The sequence below is a fragment of the Strix aluco genome, chromosome 15, assembly GCF_031877795.1.
Source record: "Strix aluco isolate bStrAlu1 chromosome 15, bStrAlu1.hap1, whole genome shotgun sequence".
Taxonomy (NCBI): Eukaryota; Metazoa; Chordata; class Aves; order Strigiformes; family Strigidae; genus Strix; species Strix aluco.
Window position 1 is genome coordinate 7,910,424 of NC_133945.1, and position 25,258 is coordinate 7,935,681.

At 52.4% G+C, this 25,258-nt stretch overlaps 1 protein-coding gene across 3 annotated transcripts in view; it reads left to right on the forward strand.

Annotated features, from left to right (window-relative positions):
* The window catches only part of PEMT (phosphatidylethanolamine N-methyltransferase), a 43,383-nt gene that overhangs the window by 620 nt on the left and 17,505 nt on the right, over positions 1–25,258 (forward strand). For all 3 annotated transcript variants that reach the window (XM_074841118.1, XM_074841117.1, XM_074841116.1), the window contains exons 2-3: positions 2,378–2,485; positions 23,021–23,136. In XM_074841118.1, coding sequence (XP_074697219.1) covers positions 2,393–2,485; positions 23,021–23,136 — 209 coding nt within the window. In that variant the 5' untranslated portion in view covers positions 2,378–2,392. The remainder of the gene's footprint in view (positions 1–2,377; positions 2,486–23,020; positions 23,137–25,258) is intronic.

Below are 25,258 nucleotides of genomic sequence, written 5' to 3' on the forward strand. Positions count from 1 at the left end.
CATCCCCCCCCCGCCTCGGGCTGTGTCTGCGAGTGCAGCAGCCCCCGGGGACACCCGGTGCCCCAGGGGAACCCGCCACCATCCCCGGGCTGCTCCCACCGAGGCCACGACGGCCACGCTACAGCCACGTGGCACAGGCCACCCAGGCACCGCACAGGAGTCCCGTGGGTGCTGCCACCGGCTCGCCCGGGTGCCCGTGCAGCTCCCACTTGGATGCCCGTGGAGCTCCCGCTCGGGTACCCATGGAGTCCCCACTCGGGTGCCCGTACAGCCCCCGCTCAGGTGCCGACTCAGCCCCCACTCGGGTGCCCGCTCAGCCCCCACTCAGGTGCCTATGGGAGTCCCCACTTGGGCGCCTGTGGAGTCCCCACTCAGGTGCCCGTGGAGCTCCCGCTCGGGTGCCCGTACAGTCCCCGCTCAGGTGCCCGCTCAGCTCCTACTCAGGTGCCCATGAAGCCCCCACTCGGGTGCCCGCTCAGCCCCCACTCGGGTGCCCGTACAGCCCCTGCTCAGGTGCCGGTGCAGCTCCCGGTGCCCATGGAGCTCTCTCCCAGGTGCCTGTGCAGCTCTCGCCCTCCCTGGCTTTGAGGCTGTGGGCGAGCGGGCAGCGTTTGCCACCGTTATTTATCACCGACTGTCCCAGCAGCTCGCGGAGACGGCTCATCCTCATGGGCTCCCCTCCTATCCCTAAAAGCACATACTAGGCACAGGCCACTCTACCTCCCTGAATTTGGTTCTTGAGGCAGCGAAAAGAAGGCGAGTGCAATGTTAAGGATGTTGCCAGCCAGGAGTTAGTAGGTCAAGAACCTTTTGTTCAGCCCGTGCTGGCGGTGTGCTCAGCGCCGTATGAAATGAGAGGAAAGAAACTGTCCTGGTCCCATGGGTTTGCAATTGAAGTGGGACCAGACAGTGCGGCCCTGGCGCCAGCGGCTGTCTGGGTGCCCGGGTTACGGCTTGACAGTGCTCGGTTTGAAGGGACGAGGTCTGATGGTGAAGAGATGCTTGGGGGTGAGGGGAGGAGAGGCCAGGGAGGGTGGGAATAGGGTCAGGATCAGGCCCTGGGGGCTGTTCCCATTGTTCGTCGCCAGCACCCGTGTCCCGAGGACTCAGATGGAGGAGCCTGGGGGAGCTGGGGCTGTTTGAAGGCAGCCGTGAACCCCCGTGAGGGTCTCCCCGTTTCCCCAGTACGGCCTTTGCTCATGCACTTTGCACCGCGGCTGGTCGTGGCTGTGCTGGAGGCACCCGGAGCAGCTGGACGTGCCCCAGGACACAGGAGCCATTCCCAGGGCCTTTGCTCTTGGCTACAAGAGTCAGCAGGTTTAGCGGCCCCTCTCCACACATCCCACTGCGGCTCCGGTTCCTTCGAAGAACCCGTGAGGAGCCAGTGGGAATTTCTCTCCTGGACAAGCGAGGTGAAGCTGATGCGTTTTCCAGCCTTTCCTGTCCCCGGGCATCTGCAGGACTTGCAAACACAGCTGTGTTTGGGAAGCAAAAACCTTCCACGTCTCGATGTTGTCTTGATTTTGATTCAAGAGAGGGAAGGGCTTGGGCTGGGCTATTTATTCTTTTGTTTTCGAAGTTTTGGGGAAAAAAAAAAAAAAAAAGGCGCTGGCTGTTTTTCATCCAAATACCACTGCAGGGAGAGGGGGCGGGGAGGGAGAAGCAGCATGGCTTATTGCAGGTAAAAATGCTGACAATGTCAGGGAGCCTCCCTGGGAAAAATATCGCTTTCTTAGAAGGAGAAAGGGGGGAAAACAGCGAGCTTTAAAGGTTTTTGTTGTTGTTGTCATTAAGTAAGACGGGAAAGTCTTTTTCAGCCTCTTGCAATGCAAATGCATCCCCCCTCGCTGTGGAGGGGGTTTGCATCAGTCTTACTTTATGGAAGACAAGTTTGAGGCTGACACAGTTCACTGCTTGGAGCTTCCACACAGAGCAGCACCCCTGGGACAGTCCTCTGTCCCCGAGGACGCCGAGGCGCAGTGAAACGGTGCTCCCTGTCCTGCGGCTTGGAAACACGCTTGGGTTGGCAGCTGCCCCATTGCGCTGGTGCTCGTCCTCGCAGCAGCAGTGTCCTCGCAGTGCCCGTGTCCTTCTGGGCGCTGCTGCAAATGAGGGGTTCCCTGAGAGCCCCGTGCCCTTGAGGTGTGGTGGGAGGCAGCTTGGAGGAGCTATAAAGGATGCTTCTTCTTGACTTTGCCCCCTGACATAGCGCTTTGCGAGCCGTAACAACGTGTCGCTCGGGGCCATTAATAGCTTCATTTGCTCTTGGAGGGGCAGCTGGTGCGTTTGGTTTGAGATGAAGTGCCTCGTATTGGGGTGCAGCGCCTGGTGCCCCTGCAGGAATCCGCACCCCCAGTAACTGGCTCTCCCCTCCCAGGTGGATGTGACAGCCATGGTGCGGCTCTTCGGCTACGTGGATGTGACCGATGCTGGTTTCATTGCGGCTGTCCTCTCCATCGCCTTCAACCCGCTCTTCTGGAACGTGGTAAGAGCTGCCTACGTGCTGGCCACCCCGTTATTTTTAGCTTTCCTTTGCCAGCTACGTGGGGATCTCCTTTGGGCCACGCTGGAGGAAAAACCTCCTTTGGGGAAGTTTGCTGGGCTGGGTGGGGTGAATGGTGCTCAGTTAGTAGGCGTTAGAGGTGGGTGAGCAGGGAGAGCTCCTGGGGCCAGGGGTGGCTGTGACGGGTGTCACAGAGCGGGTGGAGGCGGGATGCAGAAGGAATTAGGAGCTGAGCTTGGGAGAGGGGGTAGAGCAATCAAACCCGGCCTTCAGCCACCTCCTGCCGCATCTCCAACCCCGGCAGCTGGGCACTGGTCACTACTGGGACTGAGCATAAATGGCATTAACCCCCGGCGAGGGGCTGGACTCGATAAGTTGCCCGCTGCTTCCCCTTGAAATATGTTGGCAGCTGGTTGTGTGGATGGCAGGAAGCAAAAACAGTCAGCCAAAAGTTAACCTGAAGAAATTCCCCCTCCATCATGCTGCAAAGTCTGGCAAAGAGCTGCAGAGCTGGCAGCGAGCCAGCCCTAAGCAGGAGTGGGGATACCTGTGCACGGGTGATGCTCACTGTCTCTGTGGGTGCTATGGCACTTCGGGAGCCGAGACTGGGAGAGTCTCCGCTGCCTTTTACCGCTGTGGTTTGCCACCTCCTTGCAAGAGCAGTGAGAATCATCACCGGGCCCCGTTTTGGAGCGTTGCATAGCCCATGTGTCAGGCGGGGAGCACAGGCCGGCTGCAGCACTAGGTGACTCCCACCCTGCAGCACCCTCGGCAGTACAGCTGAGGTCTGGGGTGAAACCTTCTCCCCGCGAGCGCTCCTGGGAACAGGATGTCATCTCAGCCAAGACTGCCAAAACCACCCGCCAAACCTCCCCGCAGGGATTCTCATCCTGGGGATGTCTCCTTAAAAAGGCCTTATTTTTCCAGAGGGGGAGGACTCGGCTCTCTGAGCGTGGGGGCTCTTGAGATTGTCTCATGCTGGGCTTTGGAAAAGCGAGGTTCTCCTGCCTGTGAGTCACTTCGGAAACCTCCGTCGGAGCTCTTTGTTGCAGCCTCCCTAATTTTTCATGCAACTCGTTATTAAAAAGTCTCACGGTGTCTGAAATGCGAACTAGAATATGCCACATTATTTCAACTGCGGAGTCATCATTTAGCATAAAGAATCAATGAACGAGAAGATTCAGGATGTGGTCTCTGGGGGGAGAGACTGGCTCCAGCGAGAAACTGCATAAAAGGAAAGAAAAAAGTACTTTATTAGCGTCTGCTGCTACGCCTGCGACTTGTGGGACGCCTGCAGCTTGGGAAATAGCGTTGCTTTTTGGATCAAGAGTTTGGCTGCTGTTAAAGGACAGGGAAAGCTGATGTAACAGCAGGAAGTTCATTGCTCTGCGTTGCTGTTGTCCCCTTCCAGTGTCTGAAGAGCATTGCCGTTGGCAGCAGGTGGCACTGCAAGCAAGACGTGCAGGGCCTGCGCCTGGGAGCAGAAGGCATCTCTGCATGGGTTTGCAGTGAGCAACCTGAGCTGGTGTGTTGGTGGAAAGCTCTGGGGAGGTGAGCCTGGCACTAGATGTTTCCCCGGCTGTAACAGGCCGGGTGGCTCTCACAGTCCATGTGCTTGCTCTGCCCAGGCCCCCCAGCATCTCCCTGGCGTTTTCAGTGCCCGTCCCAGTGTACAGCTGCTGGAAGGCTCTTGCAGGGGGGCTGTGGGACCTGCAGCCCTGAGCAAGCCCCACTGCCGGGTGCATTTTAGCAGAAGTGGCCCCAGCCATCCCTGGATTTTCCCTGACCTGCTTCCTTTACCTCCTCCCCATCCTTCTTTCCGTGCGATCAGTGTCGCCTGCCTGCACCCAGCCAGCAGCTCTTCTTTCTTTCTCTCCATCCCTGCACAGGCTCCCTTTGTCTTTTGCTATTTGAGTTCCTTCCCGGCAGCTGAGATCGCTTCTGCATCTGAATTACTTTGGGCTTGCAAGAGCTTTGGTGCAAAGTCTGGATTTCTGTGCAGTGCCAAGCACTCCCTGCTCTCTGTGCTTAATAAGTAATGTGGGACCCTGGTCAAAAACCCTCCTGTGCATGAAATTCCTGATTTGGGTAGAAATTGGGTGGGGATACATTGATTTAGTTCAGTGTCTTAATTCCCTGTTTCTGCTGAACTCCGGCCAGGTCTGCCTCTTGCAAAGTTTGGCGCCGGGTTGTCCTCGCTGTGCAGCGCCTCTGAATAAATATGTGGTGGGGAAACCCCGGCTCCGTGCGGTGCTCGGCCGGTGGAGCGGCACATCTTGAGGCCTTGAGCGTAGCGAGTGTAGCCTGGTGCTTACCATTTGCCCTGGTAAGCACCAGGCATGTTTCTTTGGGGCAAAACCTGCAGGGTTTGGGGCTGAAGCATAAACTCTGAAGACTGTGGGGGAGTGTGGCTCTGGAGAAAACCCTGATGTTCCTCAGGTCGATTTATGTACTTCAGTTAAGAGCAATTCAGAGGACCAGAGCCTAAGTGGGGCAATTTGCAGGACTCCAGCCAGGCTGTGCTGATGCTCCCTCCTGTTCTCTGCAGGGTTGAAAAGCTCTCCAAAAAATGCCTCAGGACTCTTAATTCCCACCCTCCTCCCTGTGGGGATGTGCTGGGGGGGTACCATGAATTTTGCCTCAGGGTTGCCCACTGCCTTTCCCCACCAAACCCAGGGCTCGCACCCCCTCTTCTGCTGTTCCCACTCCATGCCAATTAAAATCCTGCCTGTCCCCAGATGGCCCCCAGGTTATGTTGTCTGTGGCAAAGCTTGGATGTGTTCCTGCACTATTCTCTGTTTTTTTCCTTTTTTTTTTCCCCCCTTCTCTCCTCCTCGTGCTGTCTCTGCTTTCCCACCCGCTGTGGCTGTTATGAAAGGAGCTGTGGGGAGCTGTGGTCCCGCGTGAGGCAGGGTGCAGGCGAGGTCCCAAAAGGCAGCAGCGAAGCCGTTTTGCAGATGAAGTCACTTAAAACTCCCCAAGGATGTTCAGCGCAACCAGGAGACCTGAGCCACCGTGGGGCTGTTGAGGGGCACCTGGTGAGGAGTAGGCACGTCGCTGGAGCCATGCCGTAAAACGTTAATGAGGTCAGAGCAGCAGAAACTTCAATAAATCCCATCTGTGTTTGAAAAGCCGCAGAACGATGGGAGAAACTTCCCATCCCTTGGTAACTAAGGAAGGTATTAAATAACAGCTCCTCGGGGACAAACATTTTCAAGCCAGGAGAGGCAGATAACCTGCATGCGGGAGGCTTTAAAGAGCTCACTGAGCCTTGGCACACAGGCAGTTTCTAGAAAGCTGGAAGGTTTCTGACACTTCCAAGAGCAAACAGGCAAGTGGCATAGCCATGAGCCAGGTAGTCTGACGTCCGTCACCACGCAAGTGAGTTTCAAGTGGGGAGCACATCCATCAGCAATCTTTTTCTTGATTTGAACCTCTTAAAAATTTACAGCTGGCGTCACGGACCGATTTAGAAATGGCATCTTTTCAGCTGCCACCCGAGAGCTCGCTCCTCCCGTCACCTCCTGTGACCCACTCAGACACCCATGCATCCGGCAGGAATCTGCAGGGCGAAACCTCACATGACATGGTTAGGAACAAGCTTAGCATAATTTAGCATGATTTTAAAGAAAATAGACCCCATCAGACAAACATCATTGTATTCTTCAAGGGTGCAGCTTTTCCTGTTCAGGGTAACAAGATCTCTGTCCTAGACTTCTGTCAAGTGTTTAAACTGCATGAGGTTTTGATTAAAGAAGTAGTTGCACAGGGACCTGGGCTGACAACGCCTGGCTCCTGATGGATGTGTATCTCTTGATTCATTTATTTTTAATTTCTCATCCTTTTCTCCTTCTTTGGAGACTAGAGGAATCTGCCAAGTGGATAAGAAGTGCTTGCGCCGGCGGGGAGGGGGTAGTTTGCAGGCGCTGGCAGCCCGATTTCACCTACCTCTGACCACTTCTTGCTAAACTCGGAGGAAGGTGCCTGGCCCAAAACCTCCCCACGCTGCTGGGAAGTGGCCAGGAGCTTGGGAGCTGTCAGGATTCAGACCTCAGTGAGCCAAACTCCGAGAAACCTTTCGGGGACAGGAGAAAAATGCCTGGTGCTGGGGGATTTCATCAGCTCTCCCTGTTTGTTTTACAGAAGGGAAGGATTGAGTGGTGGCTTGATGGTGGCATGTTAGCACCTCACTGGGGAAAGAAAACTGCAGGGTATGAACTGCAGGGCTGGGCTGGAGTGGCCAGGCAGAGCCTTGCGGGGAGTACACCTTGGTTAGCTGAAGTTTAGAGGGTTGGGAAATGAATGAGTTGGAATGATTTGTTGTTTTTTTTTCTGGCCTTCAATTTCTGCAAACCTGCGAGAGTTTTGCGGGCTCTCCTGCAAACCTCTGCCTGCCTGCAACCGTGGGTGAGAGCAGAAAAACAACCCACAGACATCTTCTGGAAAGTGCTTTTAGATCCTGTCGTAGAAGCCAGGGCACAGCGACAATGATGATCTGCTTATAACAGATGCTAGATCAATAGCGGGGCTTCAAGCTACACTGCAAGGCAATTGACTGCAGAAAGTGTTTCTTTATTGGGGTAAAGCTGGGCTTGCAATGAGGCTTGGATTCGCTCTTACATCTCCGCTCTTAAAATGTCACCACCAGCTCTGATGCCTTTCATCCTTTGTGCAGGGAGAGAACGCACATTATTCGTAATTGGACTCTCTACCAGGCAGCAATAGCCGTTTTCATTTCCTACAATGCCTGAGAAAGAGCGAGGATTTGCTTTTTTTTTTTTTTTTCTCCCCCAAACAGCATTTAGTGGCAATTTTATTCTGAGTGACTTGGTAACACTTCCCACTCAGGCGGCGAGGGCTTTGCAGTGATGCTGTAACGCGAGCGGTGAGCGGACGGCATCGATTCTCGGGCCGTCTCGTAACAGAGTGAGTCCAGGCTGGGTGTGTAACACTGTGCCCATTTGGCTCCTAAATTGAGCTTTTCCAGTGTGTCGGCACCGCTGCGAGCTGCATAACAGGCACCAAAACTGGGTCGCATCCTCCAGTCTGCCGGCTGGAGTGACACAATTAGGAGCGCTGTCACCTTGAGAGAGAGCCACGTCCTTCGTCCCAGCACCGCTTCCCCGCAGCCTCCCAGCTAGGGGTGGTGGTGTTTTCATCTAAATCCTCTTTAAGAAGCTGTGCAATATCTTTTTATGATGTCCTTGCAGGCTGAGTTGCTTGCAGTGGCGGGAGATCGTGGAGCCCAGCCTGGCCAGGCAGCTGTGAGCTGAGATGCTTCATCTGTGCGTTGAGCCAGGCAGGGTCTCAGCCCTCGGGGCTCCAGGTGAGGCGGTGGCAATCATTTGGGCAGCTGCCCAACCACGGTGCACAGGTACCTGCTAGGGCAGGGTGTGCTTGGGCAGCTGAGCCTCTCCTGTGCCCGTCCCAAGCGTGAATTTGGGATCCAGCTGGTGTACGATGTGCCTGCTCGACGTTTCTCTAAACTGAGGTCAGAATCTCTCTCACTTCAGTCCCCTGTGGATCATGGCCAAGATGTCCCAAAAAGCAACCTCCTTTTTTTAGCCTCTGTGGAATGCTTCTCTAGAAACCCAGGGTGTTTGTTGTGTATACTGGACTTTTCTTGTTTAGTGTTTTAAAAATAAACTGTGGACTGCTGGCAGCCCCACTAGAATAAGTCAGCACATGTACAAAAGATGGAAAAATGTATTTAAGCCAAGAGTCTTGTTTCCATATGCATCAGAGTGATTATCTGTAGACCCTAGAAGCTGGGAGAGGCCCTTTCCTCTCTGTCCAACTCTATCCCTGTCCTGCTATGCTTCTGCTAAACACTTTCTCCTGCGGATGAGGTGCTGTTCAAAGATGTTAGTCTATGAAACAGTGAGTCTACCACCACCTGCATCCCATGGGACAAAGCAAAAAATGCAGCTGGAGGCAAAAAAGAAAGTAGTATGATCTACCCAGACCGGAAGGCCTGGAAGATGATGGTATGGCCCTGGGCTTTGGTAGCGTTTGTGTGTAGCCCTGGGGCCCTGAGCTGCTGGAGCCCCGAGCGGGGAAACCCGTTGCCTCCCCTGGGACATCGGGCCGTCCCGGGTTGTGTGCCTGCTGCAATCTCAGACGTGAGCTGAGTGTTTTCTGGCTGTGCCGTGGCGTAGAGCATTTAGCAGAAGCCTGCCCAGTTCCCAGAAGGATGGGATCTCCCAAAATAGGCTGCTCTGACGAAAAAACGCAGAGGCACGCAGTCTGCTGAGTGCTCTTAGGAAGTTATTTCCGCTGCCCGGCTTCCATCAGGATGCCATTGCATCTCCTGCATGCCTGGAGACTCGTGGTGGGGAGGGAGGCATCGGGGTTTCGTGGTGGGGGTGCTAGATCTGGCTTCTAGCAGGCTGGTGGCACACAGGGTCAGTGCCCCAAAGAAGTCGCTTCCTTGTTTTCTCTATTTTCTCCCCACCTTGATGAACTCCAAGGGGATACTTATCTCCAGTTGCTCACTTGGCAGTAGCAAATGGGTAGTGAAGTAGATTAGTAAATCAGTAAAGCAAAACCCTCCTCTTTTCCACCTGTATCATATCCCCAATGACATGAGTAGCTGGAAATGGCACTTGGCAGGAGCATCCCACGTCCCTGCTCTCTTGAGTACAAAACCAGATAGTTCAGGAGCTCGATCACAGCAGCACTTGGTGGGCACCGGTTCCTGATAAATGTTAGGAGCCTCGTCTCAGTTAAGGCAAACAAGTATCTACACTCCCCCCAGGGCTGCCTGCCTGTGTCAGCTCCCTTACATTCCCCTTTCTAAGGCATCCTGACAAAGCTTTAAAACCCCTTTACCCCAACCCAGGGAGAAATAGTCGATTTTTGGAGGCTGGTGCTGATGTGTTACATTGATGGAGGACGTGAGCATGCTTGCACAGTGGCTTTGGTTGATACATTGCAGAGGGAGGGGAGCAGCGGTGCACTGGCTGTTCAGAGCAAGGGCTTTGATTTCGGAGCGTGGCCCCGGCCCAGGGGAAGGGCTGTGGGGTGGGATGAAATAGCCCTACTCAGCGAGACGCTGCCTCATTTTCCTTTTCCCTGCCAAGCCATCTGAACCTTCGTTTTTGCTCATGTGCAGGGAAAGAGGGGCAACTCTCTTAGAAAATTACAAATTTGGTTGCCAGAAAAGCTGAAATCCCCAGGCTTGTGCACCTGCGTGTGGCTTCATCAAACTCCCCTGATCTCCCAGTGAATATTGGAGTCAGGGAGAGGAAGGCTGGCAGGAGCTCTTGATTTTCCCATGAGTCACTGAAATCATGAACCTCCACGGTGCATTACCTGCCAATATCATGCTTGGTTTTTTTTCCTTACGAAACCTTTTTTGTTCCCTCTCTTTGCTCCTCCAGACTAGGGATCATGCAGCCGTGGACTTGTTCTGCAGGTCAGGACATGCGAGCTGCTGCTTTTTCTGGCTGGAGGGTTTTCACTCACTGCCTGTGTAGGTACAGTCATTTTTGGTGTGATCCTTTTTGTGCTTTTGGGAGGAAAAAACAGGCTGTGAGCAGCTCACATTCCTGAAGTAGGTGAAATGGAGATGGGTTTTAGCAATTTTCTCTGCCTTCGGCTGTTGCGGGGAAGCCTGACCGTCAGGGCTCACAGAACGCCTTCGTCGCCTCCTTTGTGTGGTGGGAGGTTTGCTCATTATCTGGTTTGTGCTTCACTTATAAAAGAAGCTGTAATTGTAGCAGCTCCTTGCCATAAAAGCACAAAGACATTTTCAGGGAAGGAAAATGTCCATGCAGCTTTTATGATCCTTTAAAGTACTTCTGCCTAGTTTTCTTGCCTCGTGCCCTTTGTCCAGCATCAGCTCTGTGCCTGCCTGGTGCTCAGTGTGACTGCCTCTGGCTTGAGCCTCTCCTTTGCTACAGAAATGCCCCTTTTAGAAAGAAAAAGGAGCATCCTCCTCATCAGTCTTGTTGGGTGAAGAGAAGAGGGATCCCAAATCCCCTCTTGTAGTCAGATGTTCCTGTTCCTGCCTCTTCCCTCAGAACTGTGTTTTCTGCAGTGAGTCCGACAGCAGATGCTCAATCTACAAAATCCCGGGAGGATTTTGAACCGGAAAAAAAAACCCCCGTCCATCCATCTGTGACTACGGTGTACAGCCATAACAGGACTGGAGTGATACCAAATCAGATCACCTTGGGGCATGCTTGGCTGTTCCTATTAAAAACTGAATGACCTCAGACGAGATACAATATTTTTAACTACAGAGCATTCCTATTAAGTGCCCTTTCCTGTTTATTTTTGCCAGGACATTATTTTAATGACTGCAGAGTTACGCATTGGATTCCCAAGGCTAGAGAGCAGCAATGAATTAGTTTCGTTTCAAGACTTTGTCGTGCGATTATTTTCCAGACCAAAGGCAAGCGAGTGCATTGCTCAACCTGCCTTTGGTCCCTGGTACGGATGTGTGGGGATCCTTAGCTGGAAGGGTTTGCTCAGCCTCCACCACCCACCTCCACAAATGCGTGGAGCAAAAGACTGTAAGAGGGTTTGAGGACGGTGTGCAGGGCTCGTGTGTGCATCTCAGCATTGGGCTTTGAGGCTGCAGAGGAGGAAGGAGCTCCCCTGGGGTGCAGATCACGGGGTCTGGGGATGATTGATTGTTCGCTTGGCTTTTGGGTTACATTCCTTGCATTAAATAAATACTGTGGGGCACGTGGTTGCACCCATCGAGACCCACAGGAACCTCGGTGATAACACCAGCAGGCCCCAGGGGTTTGATTTAACCCTTCAGATTGTTATGACTTGTTGTGCCGCGCGGTTTGAACGTCTCATCCCCGAGCAGAGGGGAACAGAGCGCGCGGCTGCCCGCCTTACATAAAGATCAAATTGTCCCTCTCTATTGTTGGCTGCCGGGATGACAGCAGCATCGCAAACATGCGTGTCCTCGGCGCCGTGGGAAATGTTCCCAGGGGAGGCTTAACACGGAGCGTGGAACGTGATATGTCGAGCAGCGCGAGGACGGGAGGCCCTCCAGCCGAAATCAGTGCTCTGCCGAGCGCCGCCGGTGCAACCAGTACCTCTTTTCCAACGAACTCTCACTACTCTGCGAAGGGGTATTAGATTTCTCCTGCATTTTGTGCTCTGTGAGGCGTATTTATTTTTTTACTCCCCCCTTCCCCGTCCCCCCTCCCGTCGCAGCCCTGGGGGGAGCGATGAGCGAGTACACGCTGTCCAGAGGATGGGTGTGTTGGGAGTCCTTATTAGCAGACTTATTCCAGAGAATTAAACCTTAATTTCACAAAAGGGCAGCAAGAGAGCAGCTGCAGCTCTGGGAGAAGCAGAGCCAGCTTTGTGTGTTGTTTGCAAATGGCACAAGAAGTCCTGGTCCGAGACTGCTGGTCCTGGTCATTGGGGTATTACGACCAAAAGAATAATTGTTGTGTTTCTTTACTATTTAAAGCAAAAATTACAAAGTAATTTACAAGGAAACCAGCCATGTCTCCTTTACTGTGCTGTCACTTGTGCCTCCACTTGTTTTGTTTTCAGTTTTAGGCAGGGCTTTAAAATGTTCCTAATCATCTTCCACTTCACCTTTTGACAACCCCTCTGCAAAATGTGCCTCTGCGACACCCGTCATTGTTTCTCCCTGAATTAATTGCTGTGTGTAATTGCGACCTGCCACAGGACGCTGTCTTGCTCTATTAAAAAGAGAGATGCTAATGAAGAACATTGGGTACCATATTATGGGAGAGCAAGGCTCGACTCGCTGGGACGTGTACTTGGCGTACTGTTATTGCCAGCCTGGGCAGAAATGGTGTTTCTGTCTCTCATCAGTCACTGGCTAATGATTGTAATTTTTACTTGCTGAGAAACTCTGGATATAATGGACTTCATTAATGGATACATGAGATGCTACCAGACCTGCTTTAGGGGCAGAGAGGAAGAAAACAACCCCTGCGTGGAGGCAATTTTATTATTTATTTGTAGCAATAGGCGTGATCCAGAATTAGTGTCAGATTCAGTGGTGTGGCTAATGAGCTGGGCTGAGCTGGAATCCAAGCAAACCTATTAATGAGAGCAAACTGTAAAGATGATGCCCGGATCTGAAAACCCTCACATTAAACACAAGATCCCAGGCAGTGCTGGGATGGCTTGGCTGCTTTTTTCTTCCTCTGTGTGGGGCTGTGTGGTTGTGTGCTGATGTGTTTGTGTCTCGAGAGGCTTCTGCTTGCTGATCACCCTCAGCCTTTCTCCGTCCCCTTCTCTCCTGCCAGCTCCTTCTTACTCACACATTGGGCAAACTGGAGCTTCTGATTCAGTCTTTAAGACAACAGAACCAAAGTATTTCCACTCCCATGGGCCACATCTGCTTGAAGAATTGGCCAACTTGAAATACTGCAGCATCCAGCCCCGGTTTTCAGTTGCAGGCAGTGGCACATCTGCAGGTCCAGCTGGTTGGGGACACGGTGACAGAGCTGCGTACTCACACTGGTACCCAAACGCTTATCTGCAGCTAAATACAGGTCATACAGGAGAGCAAAAAGCCACTTGAATTAGCTGACATCTCTGGTATAGCTTTATACGATCTCTTTGCAATGAATCAGAGGCTGTAAGAAATGTCAGAGTCATTAGGTGACCTCAATCTCCTTTTAGCTGGAGCCAGTGAAGGCTTGTCTCAGTTCAGTAAGAGGATATTTCTTACACTTGCTGAAGACAGTCCACTTTTATTGCAGCTAGAATAACTGGGTTTTAATCAGGCTGATCTTATTTGCAACGGCGATAGCGATTTGAACTGGAGGTTTGCAGCAATCGCTGGAAGGCTTTGAGGAGCAGGGTAGATGCTTTGTGATGAAGATAGAAAGCTTCGTCCCGACATTTAAAACCAAACCCAAGGTGTTGAAGTCAGCAACGAGTTCGGAGGGACTTGACCTTAGCACTGTGGATCCGCTGGGATCCGGGGCCTGATTTGGAAATAACGCAACGGAGCGGAGGCATGAAAATAGAAGGGAAGTCTTAAAAAACAAGAGAGGAGTTTGTCTTCTAACGTGGCATTTGTACTGAGTGCTTGCTGACAGTGTGGTGCAGCAAAGAGCTTGTCTTTCTAAATCGATGCCAGTTCAAACATCGTCAGTGCTATTGTTGGATCGCTTTGTTTGAAAATGGGTCTTTTGGGTAGACAGCCTCTTTCGGTAAAGCTGCTGTGTGTATAACACTTCAAGCACTTTCCCCAGCTTTGCTTTTTTTAGTGGTGCATGAGTAACGGGAAAAAAAAATAAGCAAATACAGGATGTGAGATGGGCAGAGTAGTCTCATTCACCTGAGAGACCGACACACACCTTTGCTTCTGGTTGGTTTGGGATGGTGCCTGCTATGGACTGCCTGAGCAGAATCAGACCTGTTTTGCTCAGAGAAAATGCTGCAAGCTTCAGAAAAATGTACGAAAATATGAGGTTTGTGGTTTTCTGGATGGAAACTGTGTTCAATGGGAAGCTTGAGTGTGGGCCAAGTCACCTGGGCATGGAAGATGAAAAAAAAATCCGGCAAAGCGCTGGGCAAAGTGCTTCACTGATCTGCTCACGAGATGCTCATCTGGCAGCACTTGCCTTCTCTCTGAGCTCCAGCAGAGCCCCAAATACTTGTGTAGAAAGCCTCTGCCTTTCCCTAATCTCGGGAGATTATTTTATTTGGTTGTATTATTGGTTTAGAGGAGCTGGGTGGGTCCCGTTCCCCCACACAGCCCGTGTCCCTGCCAGTGCTTGGCCATCCCCACCATGTCCCAGACTGGGACTGGAAAGGTCCTTCCCCATCCCGTGCTGTGCTCTGGAGAAATCATTATTTCGTAAATACTTTTTCCATGGGTTTTGCTGGCCGGGAGAGTTGGTTTGGGCTGTGCAGCTTGATTCCATGTGGCTGGAGCTCATCGTCCTTCCCCTTCACTCTCAGAAAGCTGCTCATAAGGGCTCCCTATGCCTACTCTCAAAATTAATTAACACAGCTTGTTCTGGGTTACTCGAAATCACCTGCCTTCAGCTTCCAGCTCTTCGGACATAAATCATGAGCGCCTTGCCTTGAGGAGAAACTGTTCAGGTTTTGTGTTGGAAATTGCTATCAAATACAGCCCATATTCCGTGTCATTTTTGTTTTTATTGAAGAGGATGTGGCTCATGGAACATCGATGGACCTGGGCTGCCTTGGCGCACGTTAAGCAAGGTCTTGTTTTTATTGCAACCAGCTAATGAGATGGTACTTTGACAAATCACATAAACACTATTAGAGAAATGAAATTTATTATCTAGCTGTTTATCATGAGTGGATTCAAGGTAAAGACCCGTGTGGAGGTAATCTCAAGGGATGGCTTTGAGGTAAAGCGTACCTAGTCCTTACGAAACCCTTATCTGTTTACCTGCCAGCTTGTTTTGTTTCCGCAACTCAAGGCTGTTGGTTGAGGTGACCTGTACCATTTCAGTCCAATTACTTTCACTGGGAATGGATGCAGGGTGTTTTATTTTTTAAGCTAAACTCATACATGGTGGAGGCAGGCTGGGTTTCTTTAACAGTCATCTTTCCACTTCTAAAGAATTGGAGTCACTTTTCTCCCTATGTCAGAGTGCTCAGACTGGACCCCATTGACCCCCTCAGCAGCGGTGCGCTGGCTTCGTCGGGGAAAAGTCACTAGAAGAGGCACTCCAGCTTGTGTTTCATCCTCTTAACTCACTCGTTTGGGTGATGGGCATTGCAGGCAGCAAGGGTTTGTCACACCGGCTTGTCTCAGCGCTGCAGCTCCCCAACGTCCCCCTTGGTTTTGGAGAGGAGCCCGCCCTGCTTTCCACTTGTTGACTTCTTCAGCCCCTTGGATGTTCTCATTTTTTTGCAACCTTTTGTGCTTTCCAAGCCTCCAGTTCCATTGCGAGAGCCTGCAAACGTGTGGTTTTTCCCTCCGTGAAACTCTCTGTCACCCGGGTGTACAGCCCCATCGTTCCAACTGGCTGTTCCACGCCGTGGTATCACTGCGTAGCTAGTCTACATACCGAAACCCCATCTCTCCAAAACCCCGCTGCTGTTTCTTTTGGCTGAAATAAACAACCACCCCCCCATCCAGAGCCTGTGAAAGGCAATGGAAAAGTCTTTCTTGAGTCAAATTGACGCCTTCCTTTCCATACGGAAAGCCCTTGGCAGACACAGATGAGCTAAGCTGTCCTGCTCAGCTGTGGCTTGCTGACAGCTGTTATTGCCATCGTACCAGTCGGGAAGTGGGAAAGGGGAAAAAAATAACTGGTGTGGCCTCCTAGGGAGACCTTTTGTGGCTGAACCGGTCTGTCCCCATATCTTGGGACATGTGTCAGGTCTCTGCCCATCAGATCGGGGTGCCTGGAGCCTCCAGGCTCCAACGGGAGTCCCCACCCTGCTCTGTCTCCACGTGCGTGGCACAGGCTGTCACCTGTTGTCCCCAGTGCCTGTTGCTCATCAGCAGGCCATCTCTGAGTCCATCTTATCTTGGTGCATTACCATAAAAAAGACCTTTATAAGCTGTGTGGGCAAAGTCTCCAGCCTGCGTTGTCTTAGAGCTCACATGAAACTGTTAAGACGGTGCTTGTCTCTTCTAATATCGCTTCAGTATTTTAATTGCATGAACTGGAAGCTGCTGCCCCAGTACTTAGTTGGGGAACTTCACAGGACCTTAATCATTTGCTAAAAAGCTTTCGGGCTCCATTACCATCTCATGGCTCTCTGTAATTGAGTGCCTGCAAGTTGAGAAGCCTTCAGAGGAGTAACTTGGTCCCTAGATTAGGTAGTCCAGAGCTGCCAAGGCTTTTTCCAGTGCAGGCAGGAAGCAATTAAACAAAGTAGAGCCCATCGGGGTGCTGGCAGGAGCTGGCAGCCTGCGACCGGCTCCCCCGGGGTGCAGGAGGGACAGAAGGTGGTCTCATGGTTGCCCTGAGTGCCAACTTCTCCTCCTGTCTCTGGAACGTGTCTGCCTAGGGACGGCTCCGCCTGCTTTCCCCAGGTAGCTCTGCAACACCAGTTTTTCCCATTCACTTTTCCCATTCAGCAGTTCCTTTTTTATATTCAGTGAAGAAATACTGAAAGGGAAAAAGTACTTGCCCTGTGGCACCTGGCCCCAGCCAGACCTGGAGCTGGTGCCCACCTTGGCTGTGCCCTGCGGACGGGTCCCGCAACCACGGGCCATGCCAGGAAGGGTGAGCAGCAAGAGTCCCCAAGCAGGTCTGTAGCAGGATCGGGGGGCTGCAGCAGGCAGGGCTGGGTGAGATGAGGGCTTTGGGGAGGCTGGGTGATAGCTCGGGTGGGCAGAAGTGGGGGTGATGGCATTTTGGTGATGCCAAAGGGACGGCAAGCGACGGCACGTGGGATTAGTGCTGCTGGATCATCAGCTGGTCCCAGTGGTGGAACGCAGCTAAGAACTGGTGGCTCATAGCACGTAAGAAATGGTGGATGGGGGATGCACGAGGACTGGCCCGCTGAAGGCTGGAAGAGGGAAGACACCGGTTGTCTGCCTCGTGTTGGGAGTCACAGCGGATGCGCTTTGCCGACCAGCGATGAGCGTCGCGGCGGGTGCGAGGGGGTCACCGCAGCCCAGTGCTCTGCTGCCTGTCTGCCAAACCCTGGCCGTGGGCTAAACCTCGTGGGTTTAGGGCAACTTCCCGGGGCCACGCACCCACCGAGGGCTGGCCCGGTGCTCACCGGTGGCGCGGGGAAGGCAGTTCAGCTGACGGGCGCTGTGTATCGCCGCCGCTGCTGCACGGGGAACGTGACTGCGGGGAGGTGACGGCTAATTGCTGCAGCGAGTCAAGGACTGTTTAAGCAGCTAATTAATTCCTCCTAATCAGCCCTTGATCTGTTGAAAACTGCATGGCATTATCTCCTCTGCTGCAACACCTTGATAATTCCTGTCTGAATGGCCTTCACGGAGAACATATTTAAATAAACTCAATAGAGATTTCAGACAGATAGCAACTATAATTACCAGCTTGTACAAATTAAACCGTGGTTTGTTCTGTTCTTTTTCTCCTGCCTTCGCTGCCCAGAGCTCCTGCTAATCATGTTCTTGCTGCCAGTGGCACGCTGGTCCCCGGGGCGTTTTTTGCACATGCCTTCGGAAAGCCTGTGCCCGGTGCCGGGTGGGCGCTCGGTGGGCTGATATTTCGGATGAGGCTGCACAGGGCCACATGCCAGCCTTGGCTGGTGCTGTTCCTGTGCCGGGGACAGGGAGCCATGCCCGTGTTGTGCTAGCGAGCTGCAGAAACTGCCCCCACACACCCCTTGAGGCTGCCGTGCACAGTCCTCCCCAAGACCAGTCCTGCAGTTTCCCCTCCCATCTCTCCTAAGGTTTGCAATCTTCTAGAAAAGCTGAATTTTTCTGACCTAGGAGCTGCACAAGCACTCGGACGTTTGCTTTGAGTGGCCCCAGGAGCCCAGGCTGGAGCTTTCAGCCTGGCCATGGTGTTGAACCAGTGCTGCCCTACCAGCACGTGGTCAATAAATCTGCACTAAGTGCTGCTGACTGCAGAGGGGCTCGAGCGTGGTTCGTTAGGAGGGATAAGGTCAGGCCACACTCATTTCCTCTGCGGCCACTTGGGACAGCCAGAGAGGCTGGCTCCTCTGGCATTCGGCAAAGGTCAGCCAGCCCTGGTGCTCACAGGCGGGCTGTGGACGTGTATTTCCATCGCAGCCTGCTCTGCTGCTGCACTCTGCCTTGGCTCTCTGCTTCCCCGCTCGCTCTTGGGAGGACCACAGGCAGAATTTGGGTGCTCAGGTGTATCTTTTTCCTCCCTGTTTTTTAGATAAACGTAATAGCTGCAAGCAGGGTCGTTTTCCAGCATCCAAGCAGTGACAGAGAACAGAGAACACGTGCTTTAACGAGGGATTCCAGGGAATCAGAAAGGAAAAATGGATTTTTCATAACAGGGGAAGAGGTTGGTCCCCGTAATGAAATAAAGGTAACATCAGGTTTCCTGTCCTTTTGTCAGGTTATGAGCCAGCCAGGGCACATCTCACCCACTGGGAGATGCTCACATGGAGCCATCTAAATCCAGAGTCAGGGTTTCTCTTGCCCCAGCACCCACAGGAGGACGTACCCCCACGGCTGGCCTGGGAGAGGCCAGACTGAAGGACAAAGATAAAAAATTTGCTCAGGTTGGTTTTGTCTGAATGGGTTTTTTTGAGTTAGGGCTGAATCATCCATGCATCCATGCATCCAGGCCTCACCCTATGTACGTGCATCCTCTTGCGACCAGGGCGCAGACGTGCCCCAGGGAGCTGATTGTTCTTCCTCTGGGCTTTTCATAGAACTTCTGACTTTTGAGTCCCTCAGCAGGCTGCTTTCTAGATCCCACATGGTGGGACAGAAACCTTCATGCTGGCAAATGCTGCCAGACAGGTACAATGAAGGTGGCATATCCTGTTCACTGTCACGGAATCACAGACCGGTTTGGGTTGGGAAGGACCTTAAACACCACGCAGTCCCACCCCCCTGCCACGGGCAGGGACACCTTCCACTAGCCCAGGTTGCCCAAAGCCCCGTCCAACCTGGCCTTGAACCCTTCCAGGGAGGGGGCAGCCACAGCTTCTCTGGGCAACCTGGTCCAGTGTCTCACCACCCTCACAGGGAAGAATTTCTTCCTTATATCTCATCTGAATTTGCCCTCATCTTTTCTCCAGCCCAGACTTGAGCACTGAACATTTTTGTGCCAACAGTTTGGCCAGGACAAGAGCATCCCCAGAAGTGGACAGAGCATCTCCCTGGGTGGGCGATGGCTCCAGGATTTCCCGGGATGCAAGCACAGCCCCTCTGCCCCGCTCCTCAGAGAGCTGGGAAACCATTTGCCTCATCCCCCCAGTGCCTCAGTTTCCCTTGGGTTGAAGGGAGCTGCTAATCCATCCCAGTCTCCTAGGCATGCTGCAAGGCTAAATTCACTAGCGCCTGCACGGTCTTCTTTGGATACTATGGCAATGGGGCAATGCGAGGACATAGACTGGCTGATTAGTATCGAGAAGCAAAATGTCCCTTAACCTGAGCCTTTGGGCCACCTGGTTTCATTCCCCATCTCTGGGGCGAGCCAGATACAGGAATGGAGTCATGCAAAACAGCACAAAGTCTCTATTTCAGAGCCAGGGTTGAGCAAATTAAAATGTAGCGTGTTCAAAAGCCAGCTTCCCTGGATGGCAGACAAAAATAATCAATTTCCTTGAAACAAATACTAAATATTAATGACAGGCAATGGTCTGCCATGCACAGAGGGCTGTAAAGAGCATTTCCCGTTGATCAGCTGCAGAGACAGGTTTGTGAGATTAAATTGCTTTTTGGACGGTTATTCGTGGCCCTTCTCGAGGTGGCTCAGGAAGGTTTGCCTGCCTGAGAAAAGAAAAGAAAACTCAGAACGTTGCCATTTTGCATCAGGACAGCCACAGGGGAACACGTGCCGGTGCTTTCATTTTTGTTTACGCAGTTGCCCGAGCGGTTGGGGAGGTGGCTCAGTTTGGTTACGCAGAAATCAGTCCCAAATTTACGTCGAGAAAGAGACGATTCCCTGGGAACATCAGCTGGCTGCGCCTGCCCCCGGCGAGCGCCGAAACGGCCTGCCAAAGGCAGAACATGGGACCCAAGAGCACTCCCTGGCTTTGCAGCCACATCCGCTCATTGATTTATTTCAATAACGAGCATTGGGGGAAACATTAAAAAAATTACTTACAGCCCTCACCAAGTATCCCTAAAGTGAAAGCAGAGGGCTGGGAGCTTTGGAAAAGGAGCCTTGAATTTTTCTATTGCTTTGACCCTTGGGTAAGTCAGGAAACTTTGTAATAACTCAGTTTCCAAGCTCGGAAGTTGGAAGAAAAATAAAAATCCTCCCTTCCCTCCCTCACTGGGATGCACAGCTGTGGTATGGGGCTTTTTCCCTCCCGATGCTGCACTTGCCTGTGGGCAGCACAGTGCTGGTCTCAGCTGGGAGGGCAAATAGCTCCCCGGGAACAGCCACAGCCCTCCCCAGGGGGCTGGTGGTCTCAGCCCTGCCGCATCCCGCACACAGCCACGAAGGATGCTGAAAGCATTTTGCATCCGTTATGCAGTAAATAATAACACGTCGGCTCATGATTTTATAAAACTATTAAGCCAGCTGCGCAGCCATGGGTCGAACAAGAGCTAATATTAGCTAGAAATGACTAAAATTAGAACCGAGCCAGAACTAATTGGTTGTTCACGGCATAGAACCAGAACCGGAACAAATTAATTGTTGCTGAAATAGCGCCGCGGGGCCTGGCGGGCGCCACCACTTCCAGCCCCACGCAGGCTCCCACTCTGCTTTCCTCGGGATGACTCCCACGTGGGCTCGGAAAGGAGCCCAGGGTCCCATCCTAAAGCTGTGACAACTAAATAAAAGTTGGCGTCTCGGTCCCAGCCGGGGAGTCAGCAGCGACGTGATGCAGCGTGAGCCAGGCTGTGCTGGGAGCGATCCCAATGCAGCTGAGCCAGCTGCTGTCCCGAGGGGCTCGGAAACGCGTCCCCTCGCCCCACTGCGCTCCATCGCTGCCCACATGGGCCTTTCTAAAAGTGAGGGTAATTCCCTCAACAGCTCCCAGAGGCACACAGGCTCTCCCCTCTAATCCCAGCGCCGCTGCCTTCTCTTTCAGCTTCAGCTTTGCCGCTGGCTGAGATGCTTTGCGAAGCTCTCAAAGCGAGCCAGGAGCTGCCATCCGTACAAACGCCACCAGAATAATTTCCAGGGAATTAGGAGGTTGGTACAGATAACTGGCATGTGGCTCCATTTTTCCATCTGTGGCTCAGTCACCTGTATGGTCACTTCCTTTTACTTTCCTAAGGTGGTAACTCATCCTATATTTCTTTTTCCACTCTCTCAGCATTCAAACAGCAGCTCCCATTTTAGCAGCAGTGTGACGCACGGTGTTTTAAATTCAATTTAGAATACAAACTATTTATACCAGCCAGAAAAAGGCAGTGAAGCCGCTCTCTCTGTCATGAGTGGATTTGTAATTTCAGAGCAATCATTGCATAACTAATTGAATCAGCTCTCAGCATGTGAAATCAGTGCCCTGCTTATCAGAGGTTTTCATCATTCTCCCCTCCTGAAGCCAACAGTCCCCCTCCACCAGCAGCACTTTGTGCTTTTGCATCAGCCTGGGAAGAAAGCGGGACCTGCAAAGCTGCCTTTCTCTGCTCAAATAGAGCCAATAAATTACCAAATACATTCAGAGTAGATGAATAGCTGGGTTGCAGGTGCCTCCCAAAAGCTGCCCAGGCTCTATGTGAGGGAGTGAAGTGCATTTGAAGCTAATGAAGTGCCAGCCGTGTCTGAGAAGCAAATTGGTGTTGAGATGTTCTGCTGACTCCCACCTCCCGCTTCATCGCCCAGGTGTGCTCTGCTTGGCTTGAATTTAGGGTCTGATCCAAACCCCAGGCTTGACGCCTGAAAATGGAGCCTAAAAGAGGCAATAAATACAACGACAGCTTTCTGAGGGATACAGGAAGCGTAGAAAACAGAGTAGCTGTAAGGATTTTCGTCAGCTTGGGAGTGAGGGTCCTGGATTTGGTGACTTGGGTGGATCCAGCCCTGCAGATTTTGGGAGCAGCTCCAGGCACCTGTGTGCAGCAGCCTCACAGGGTGAGAGGGCACCTCAGCTGCGAGATGTTTTGGGCAGGGGCCCATCAGCTTCTGCAGAACACAGAGCTTAAAATTGCAGCCAGAGAAAAATGTGCTGTAAAGGATGCTAATGCCTCCCTGGAGATGCTGCTTGCGTACACGTGAGTCCTGGGCTGTCACTGACGTGCTGTATGGAATGGACTGAGACAGCCGTGCAGGGAAGGGTGATGAGTGTGGATGAGACCTTAATGGCTACAATTGGCGAGTGCTAATGAAGGCCAGCTGGTTCAGGCTCTACAAGTGGAAGCAGTTCTCTGGGTAAAGCTAGTAGATCTTGCCTGAGGGGAGCTTGGGAGAATGCTTGTCAGACTTTTCTGGATGTGTGCAGGGAAGGGTTCCTGCTGGGTATGATCCCCGAGGCTGGGTGTAGGAGATGACAGAGCCTGGAGAGATCTGGGTGTCCCTATGGTCCATCCCCTCTTGGGAATGTGTTTTCCATCTAGGAGAGTAATACTAGGCCCTGTGACAGGGACTTGTTTGCTTTGGTGGCCTAGGGACAGCCTTAGGAATGCTCTTAGCCTTGTTGCACACATGTTGTCTAAGCCTTATATTCCCCAAAACTAATGTGTAGGGTATTTTTTTTTTTTTTTTTTTTGGTTCTTGGTGCTGCTGGCTGGCCTGGTGTGCAAGGGCATATGCAATGCAAGCACTAGCTGGAGCTGGCATGGGTAGGAGAAGGAGCTTTCATCCCCAGGCTTGGTTTAAGCCACGTCCCATCAGTGGCCTCCACTTGCTTCTCACACAAAGCCACGCAGGCGGCGTGTGTCCCCGCGTGGGGCCGAGGCTGTGGGATTCACACTCCTGGGGCAGCGTGTGCCCAGGCACTTCCAACCACCCGCTTTGTTTTCTGTTGTCTCTTCAGGTAGCCAGATGGGAGCACAAAACACGAGCGCTCAGCCAAGTCTTCGGCTCTCCACGTGCTGCCTGCTACTGCCTGGGCGCTGTTATCCTGATGCTTAACTGTGTGCGGAGCCATTGGTAAGGAGTAAACCGACTGCTACGTATTGATGCAAAGAAATGCCCCTATGAGGGGGGAGGGGGATGAGGGATATTTGCTCTGCAGTGCTGGATCCAGCCCCAGTGTGCTGGTTTTACGTGGTTTGATACCTTCAACCAGCAGCAGATTTATTCCAGGATTTGTAATAAAGATGAGGGATGCAGCAGCGTGGCCAAAATCATCGGTGTCAACAGCCGTTGAGGGTCATGGGTTTCCTTGCTCTGCTCTCTGGGGGTGGTTCCTCTGCCCTGTGAGCAGCCCAGGTGACAGAAGGGCTGTTTACATAGGATGGATCTTTAATTTTCTTGTAAAAATCATAAAATTAAACCTGTTTTTAAGAAGCTGCAGTTCCCTGTGTAGAAGAGCAGGATTATCTGTGCACTTAGCAAGCAGTCTCTTTAAACTCTTATCTGCAATCTCTTTAAATACTACCTGTGCCAGCTAATAGTATTGTGTGACTGATGCACCGTACACCGTGGGAATACGTCCTCTGACGTTCTGAGTGCAGCAAAGAGCTTTACTGCAGAAGATTTCCTCAATGCCAGCAATTTATCTGCGATCTGGTAGGCTTTATCTTCAATGCTGTTAGGAGAGACAGACTCTCTCACTAAATTCCCAGATTCAATTATGCCAGGGTCAGAGCTAATGGGTTGTTTAGTACTTTGGGTAATTTCCCAGGCGCAGAGATCTTGGGTTGGAATTTGTACATGTATTTAAGTGCTTTGCCTTCCTGGAAGTGACACCAAGACCTGCCCTTGCCCTTCTGCGTTTGTCCCAACTACTCCTTATTGCAGAAACTGTAAGAAAGCTTGCAATGAATGGGGCTGTAATTGAGTGCAGGCAATGTGGAGGGCATGTGTGTGTTCCGCTGATGCCTTAGCGACGCAGCCGGCTTGGATTTCGCTGGGGAATGTCTCAGCAGTCTCTTGTACAGATGACATAGTTGTAGTCTGGGATGAAATGCAAAGCCTTGTGTCTGCCTTTAATTAAAAACACAGTTGATGGAGGGGCAGTCTCGGTTCCCAGTGGTCAGTGAGGCTCACTGGGTCATAGCGAGGCACCAATGAGGGACTGCTAGGAGAGCCAAAGAGGCCTCATCTGTCCCAGCAGTACATCACATTTTCCCCCTGCAGACCCCTCAGTGCCCTACCAGGGCTGGCATCGTTCTGTGTCAGGAGTTTGAGTGCTGTGGGACTCATTGGGGGCAGCTCTGCCTGCACAGCCCATGAGGTGGGTCCTGAAGGAGACAGAAGGGCCAATCCAGGGAACTGGAGAAGCCCAACTTGGACTTCTGGTTTTGGAGAAGGGTCCCTGAAAGATGGGGCAGCTCACCCCCAGCAGAACATGGATGAGACATCAGCCCATTGCATTTGCCAGCCCACACAGTGGGCCAAGGCCATTTCAGATGGTTGCAGTGTGAAGTTTATTTTGCCCAGGTGTTTCAACATGGTTGTGTTATTCCCTTGCCTTTCCTTGGCACTGAATTTGGCCAGAGTGACAGCTAGCAGGCTTTGGAGACTGTTCAAGCAAGGCAAGCCCTTAATCATGGGAGTGATGGGATGGTTTCAGGGTGGTCATCAGAGCAGCAACTGCTGGAGTTGCCCTGAAACGGACCTGGGAGACTCGTTGCCTCCATGCCCAGCTCAGCTCCAGGACTGCCCAGGGCTTATTGCTCAAGCCTGGAGAGGTTGTGCTGTTTGGAAAGGACTCATCCTTCCCCTTACCCTTTCATGAAGGTATCAACCAGGTCCAAACGGGGGTTCGGCTGGCCAGAGGGGTTCACGGGTCATACGACACGAGCACAGTCATCTCGGTGGCCAGTGATGCTGGGAGGGATGCATCTCACCCTCTCTTGCTATTTCGCTTTTCCCTTTATTTTATTTTCCGAGTCGCTTGTATTCGAGCGCACTGATGAAAGCAGGTTTTCCGCTCCTTAACCCTGCAGAGGCAATCCAGCCGGCGAAGCGCAAGCTGTGCCTCGCGCTTCGGCTGCGCACGGCGGTCGGGGTTGCTTGCGTAGAGTGTGCTGGCTGCTGATAGCAAGCAAAAAGGCAGCCTCGGGGGGTCCCTCCACCCCCGGTGCTGTAATTCAACCTTTAAAAC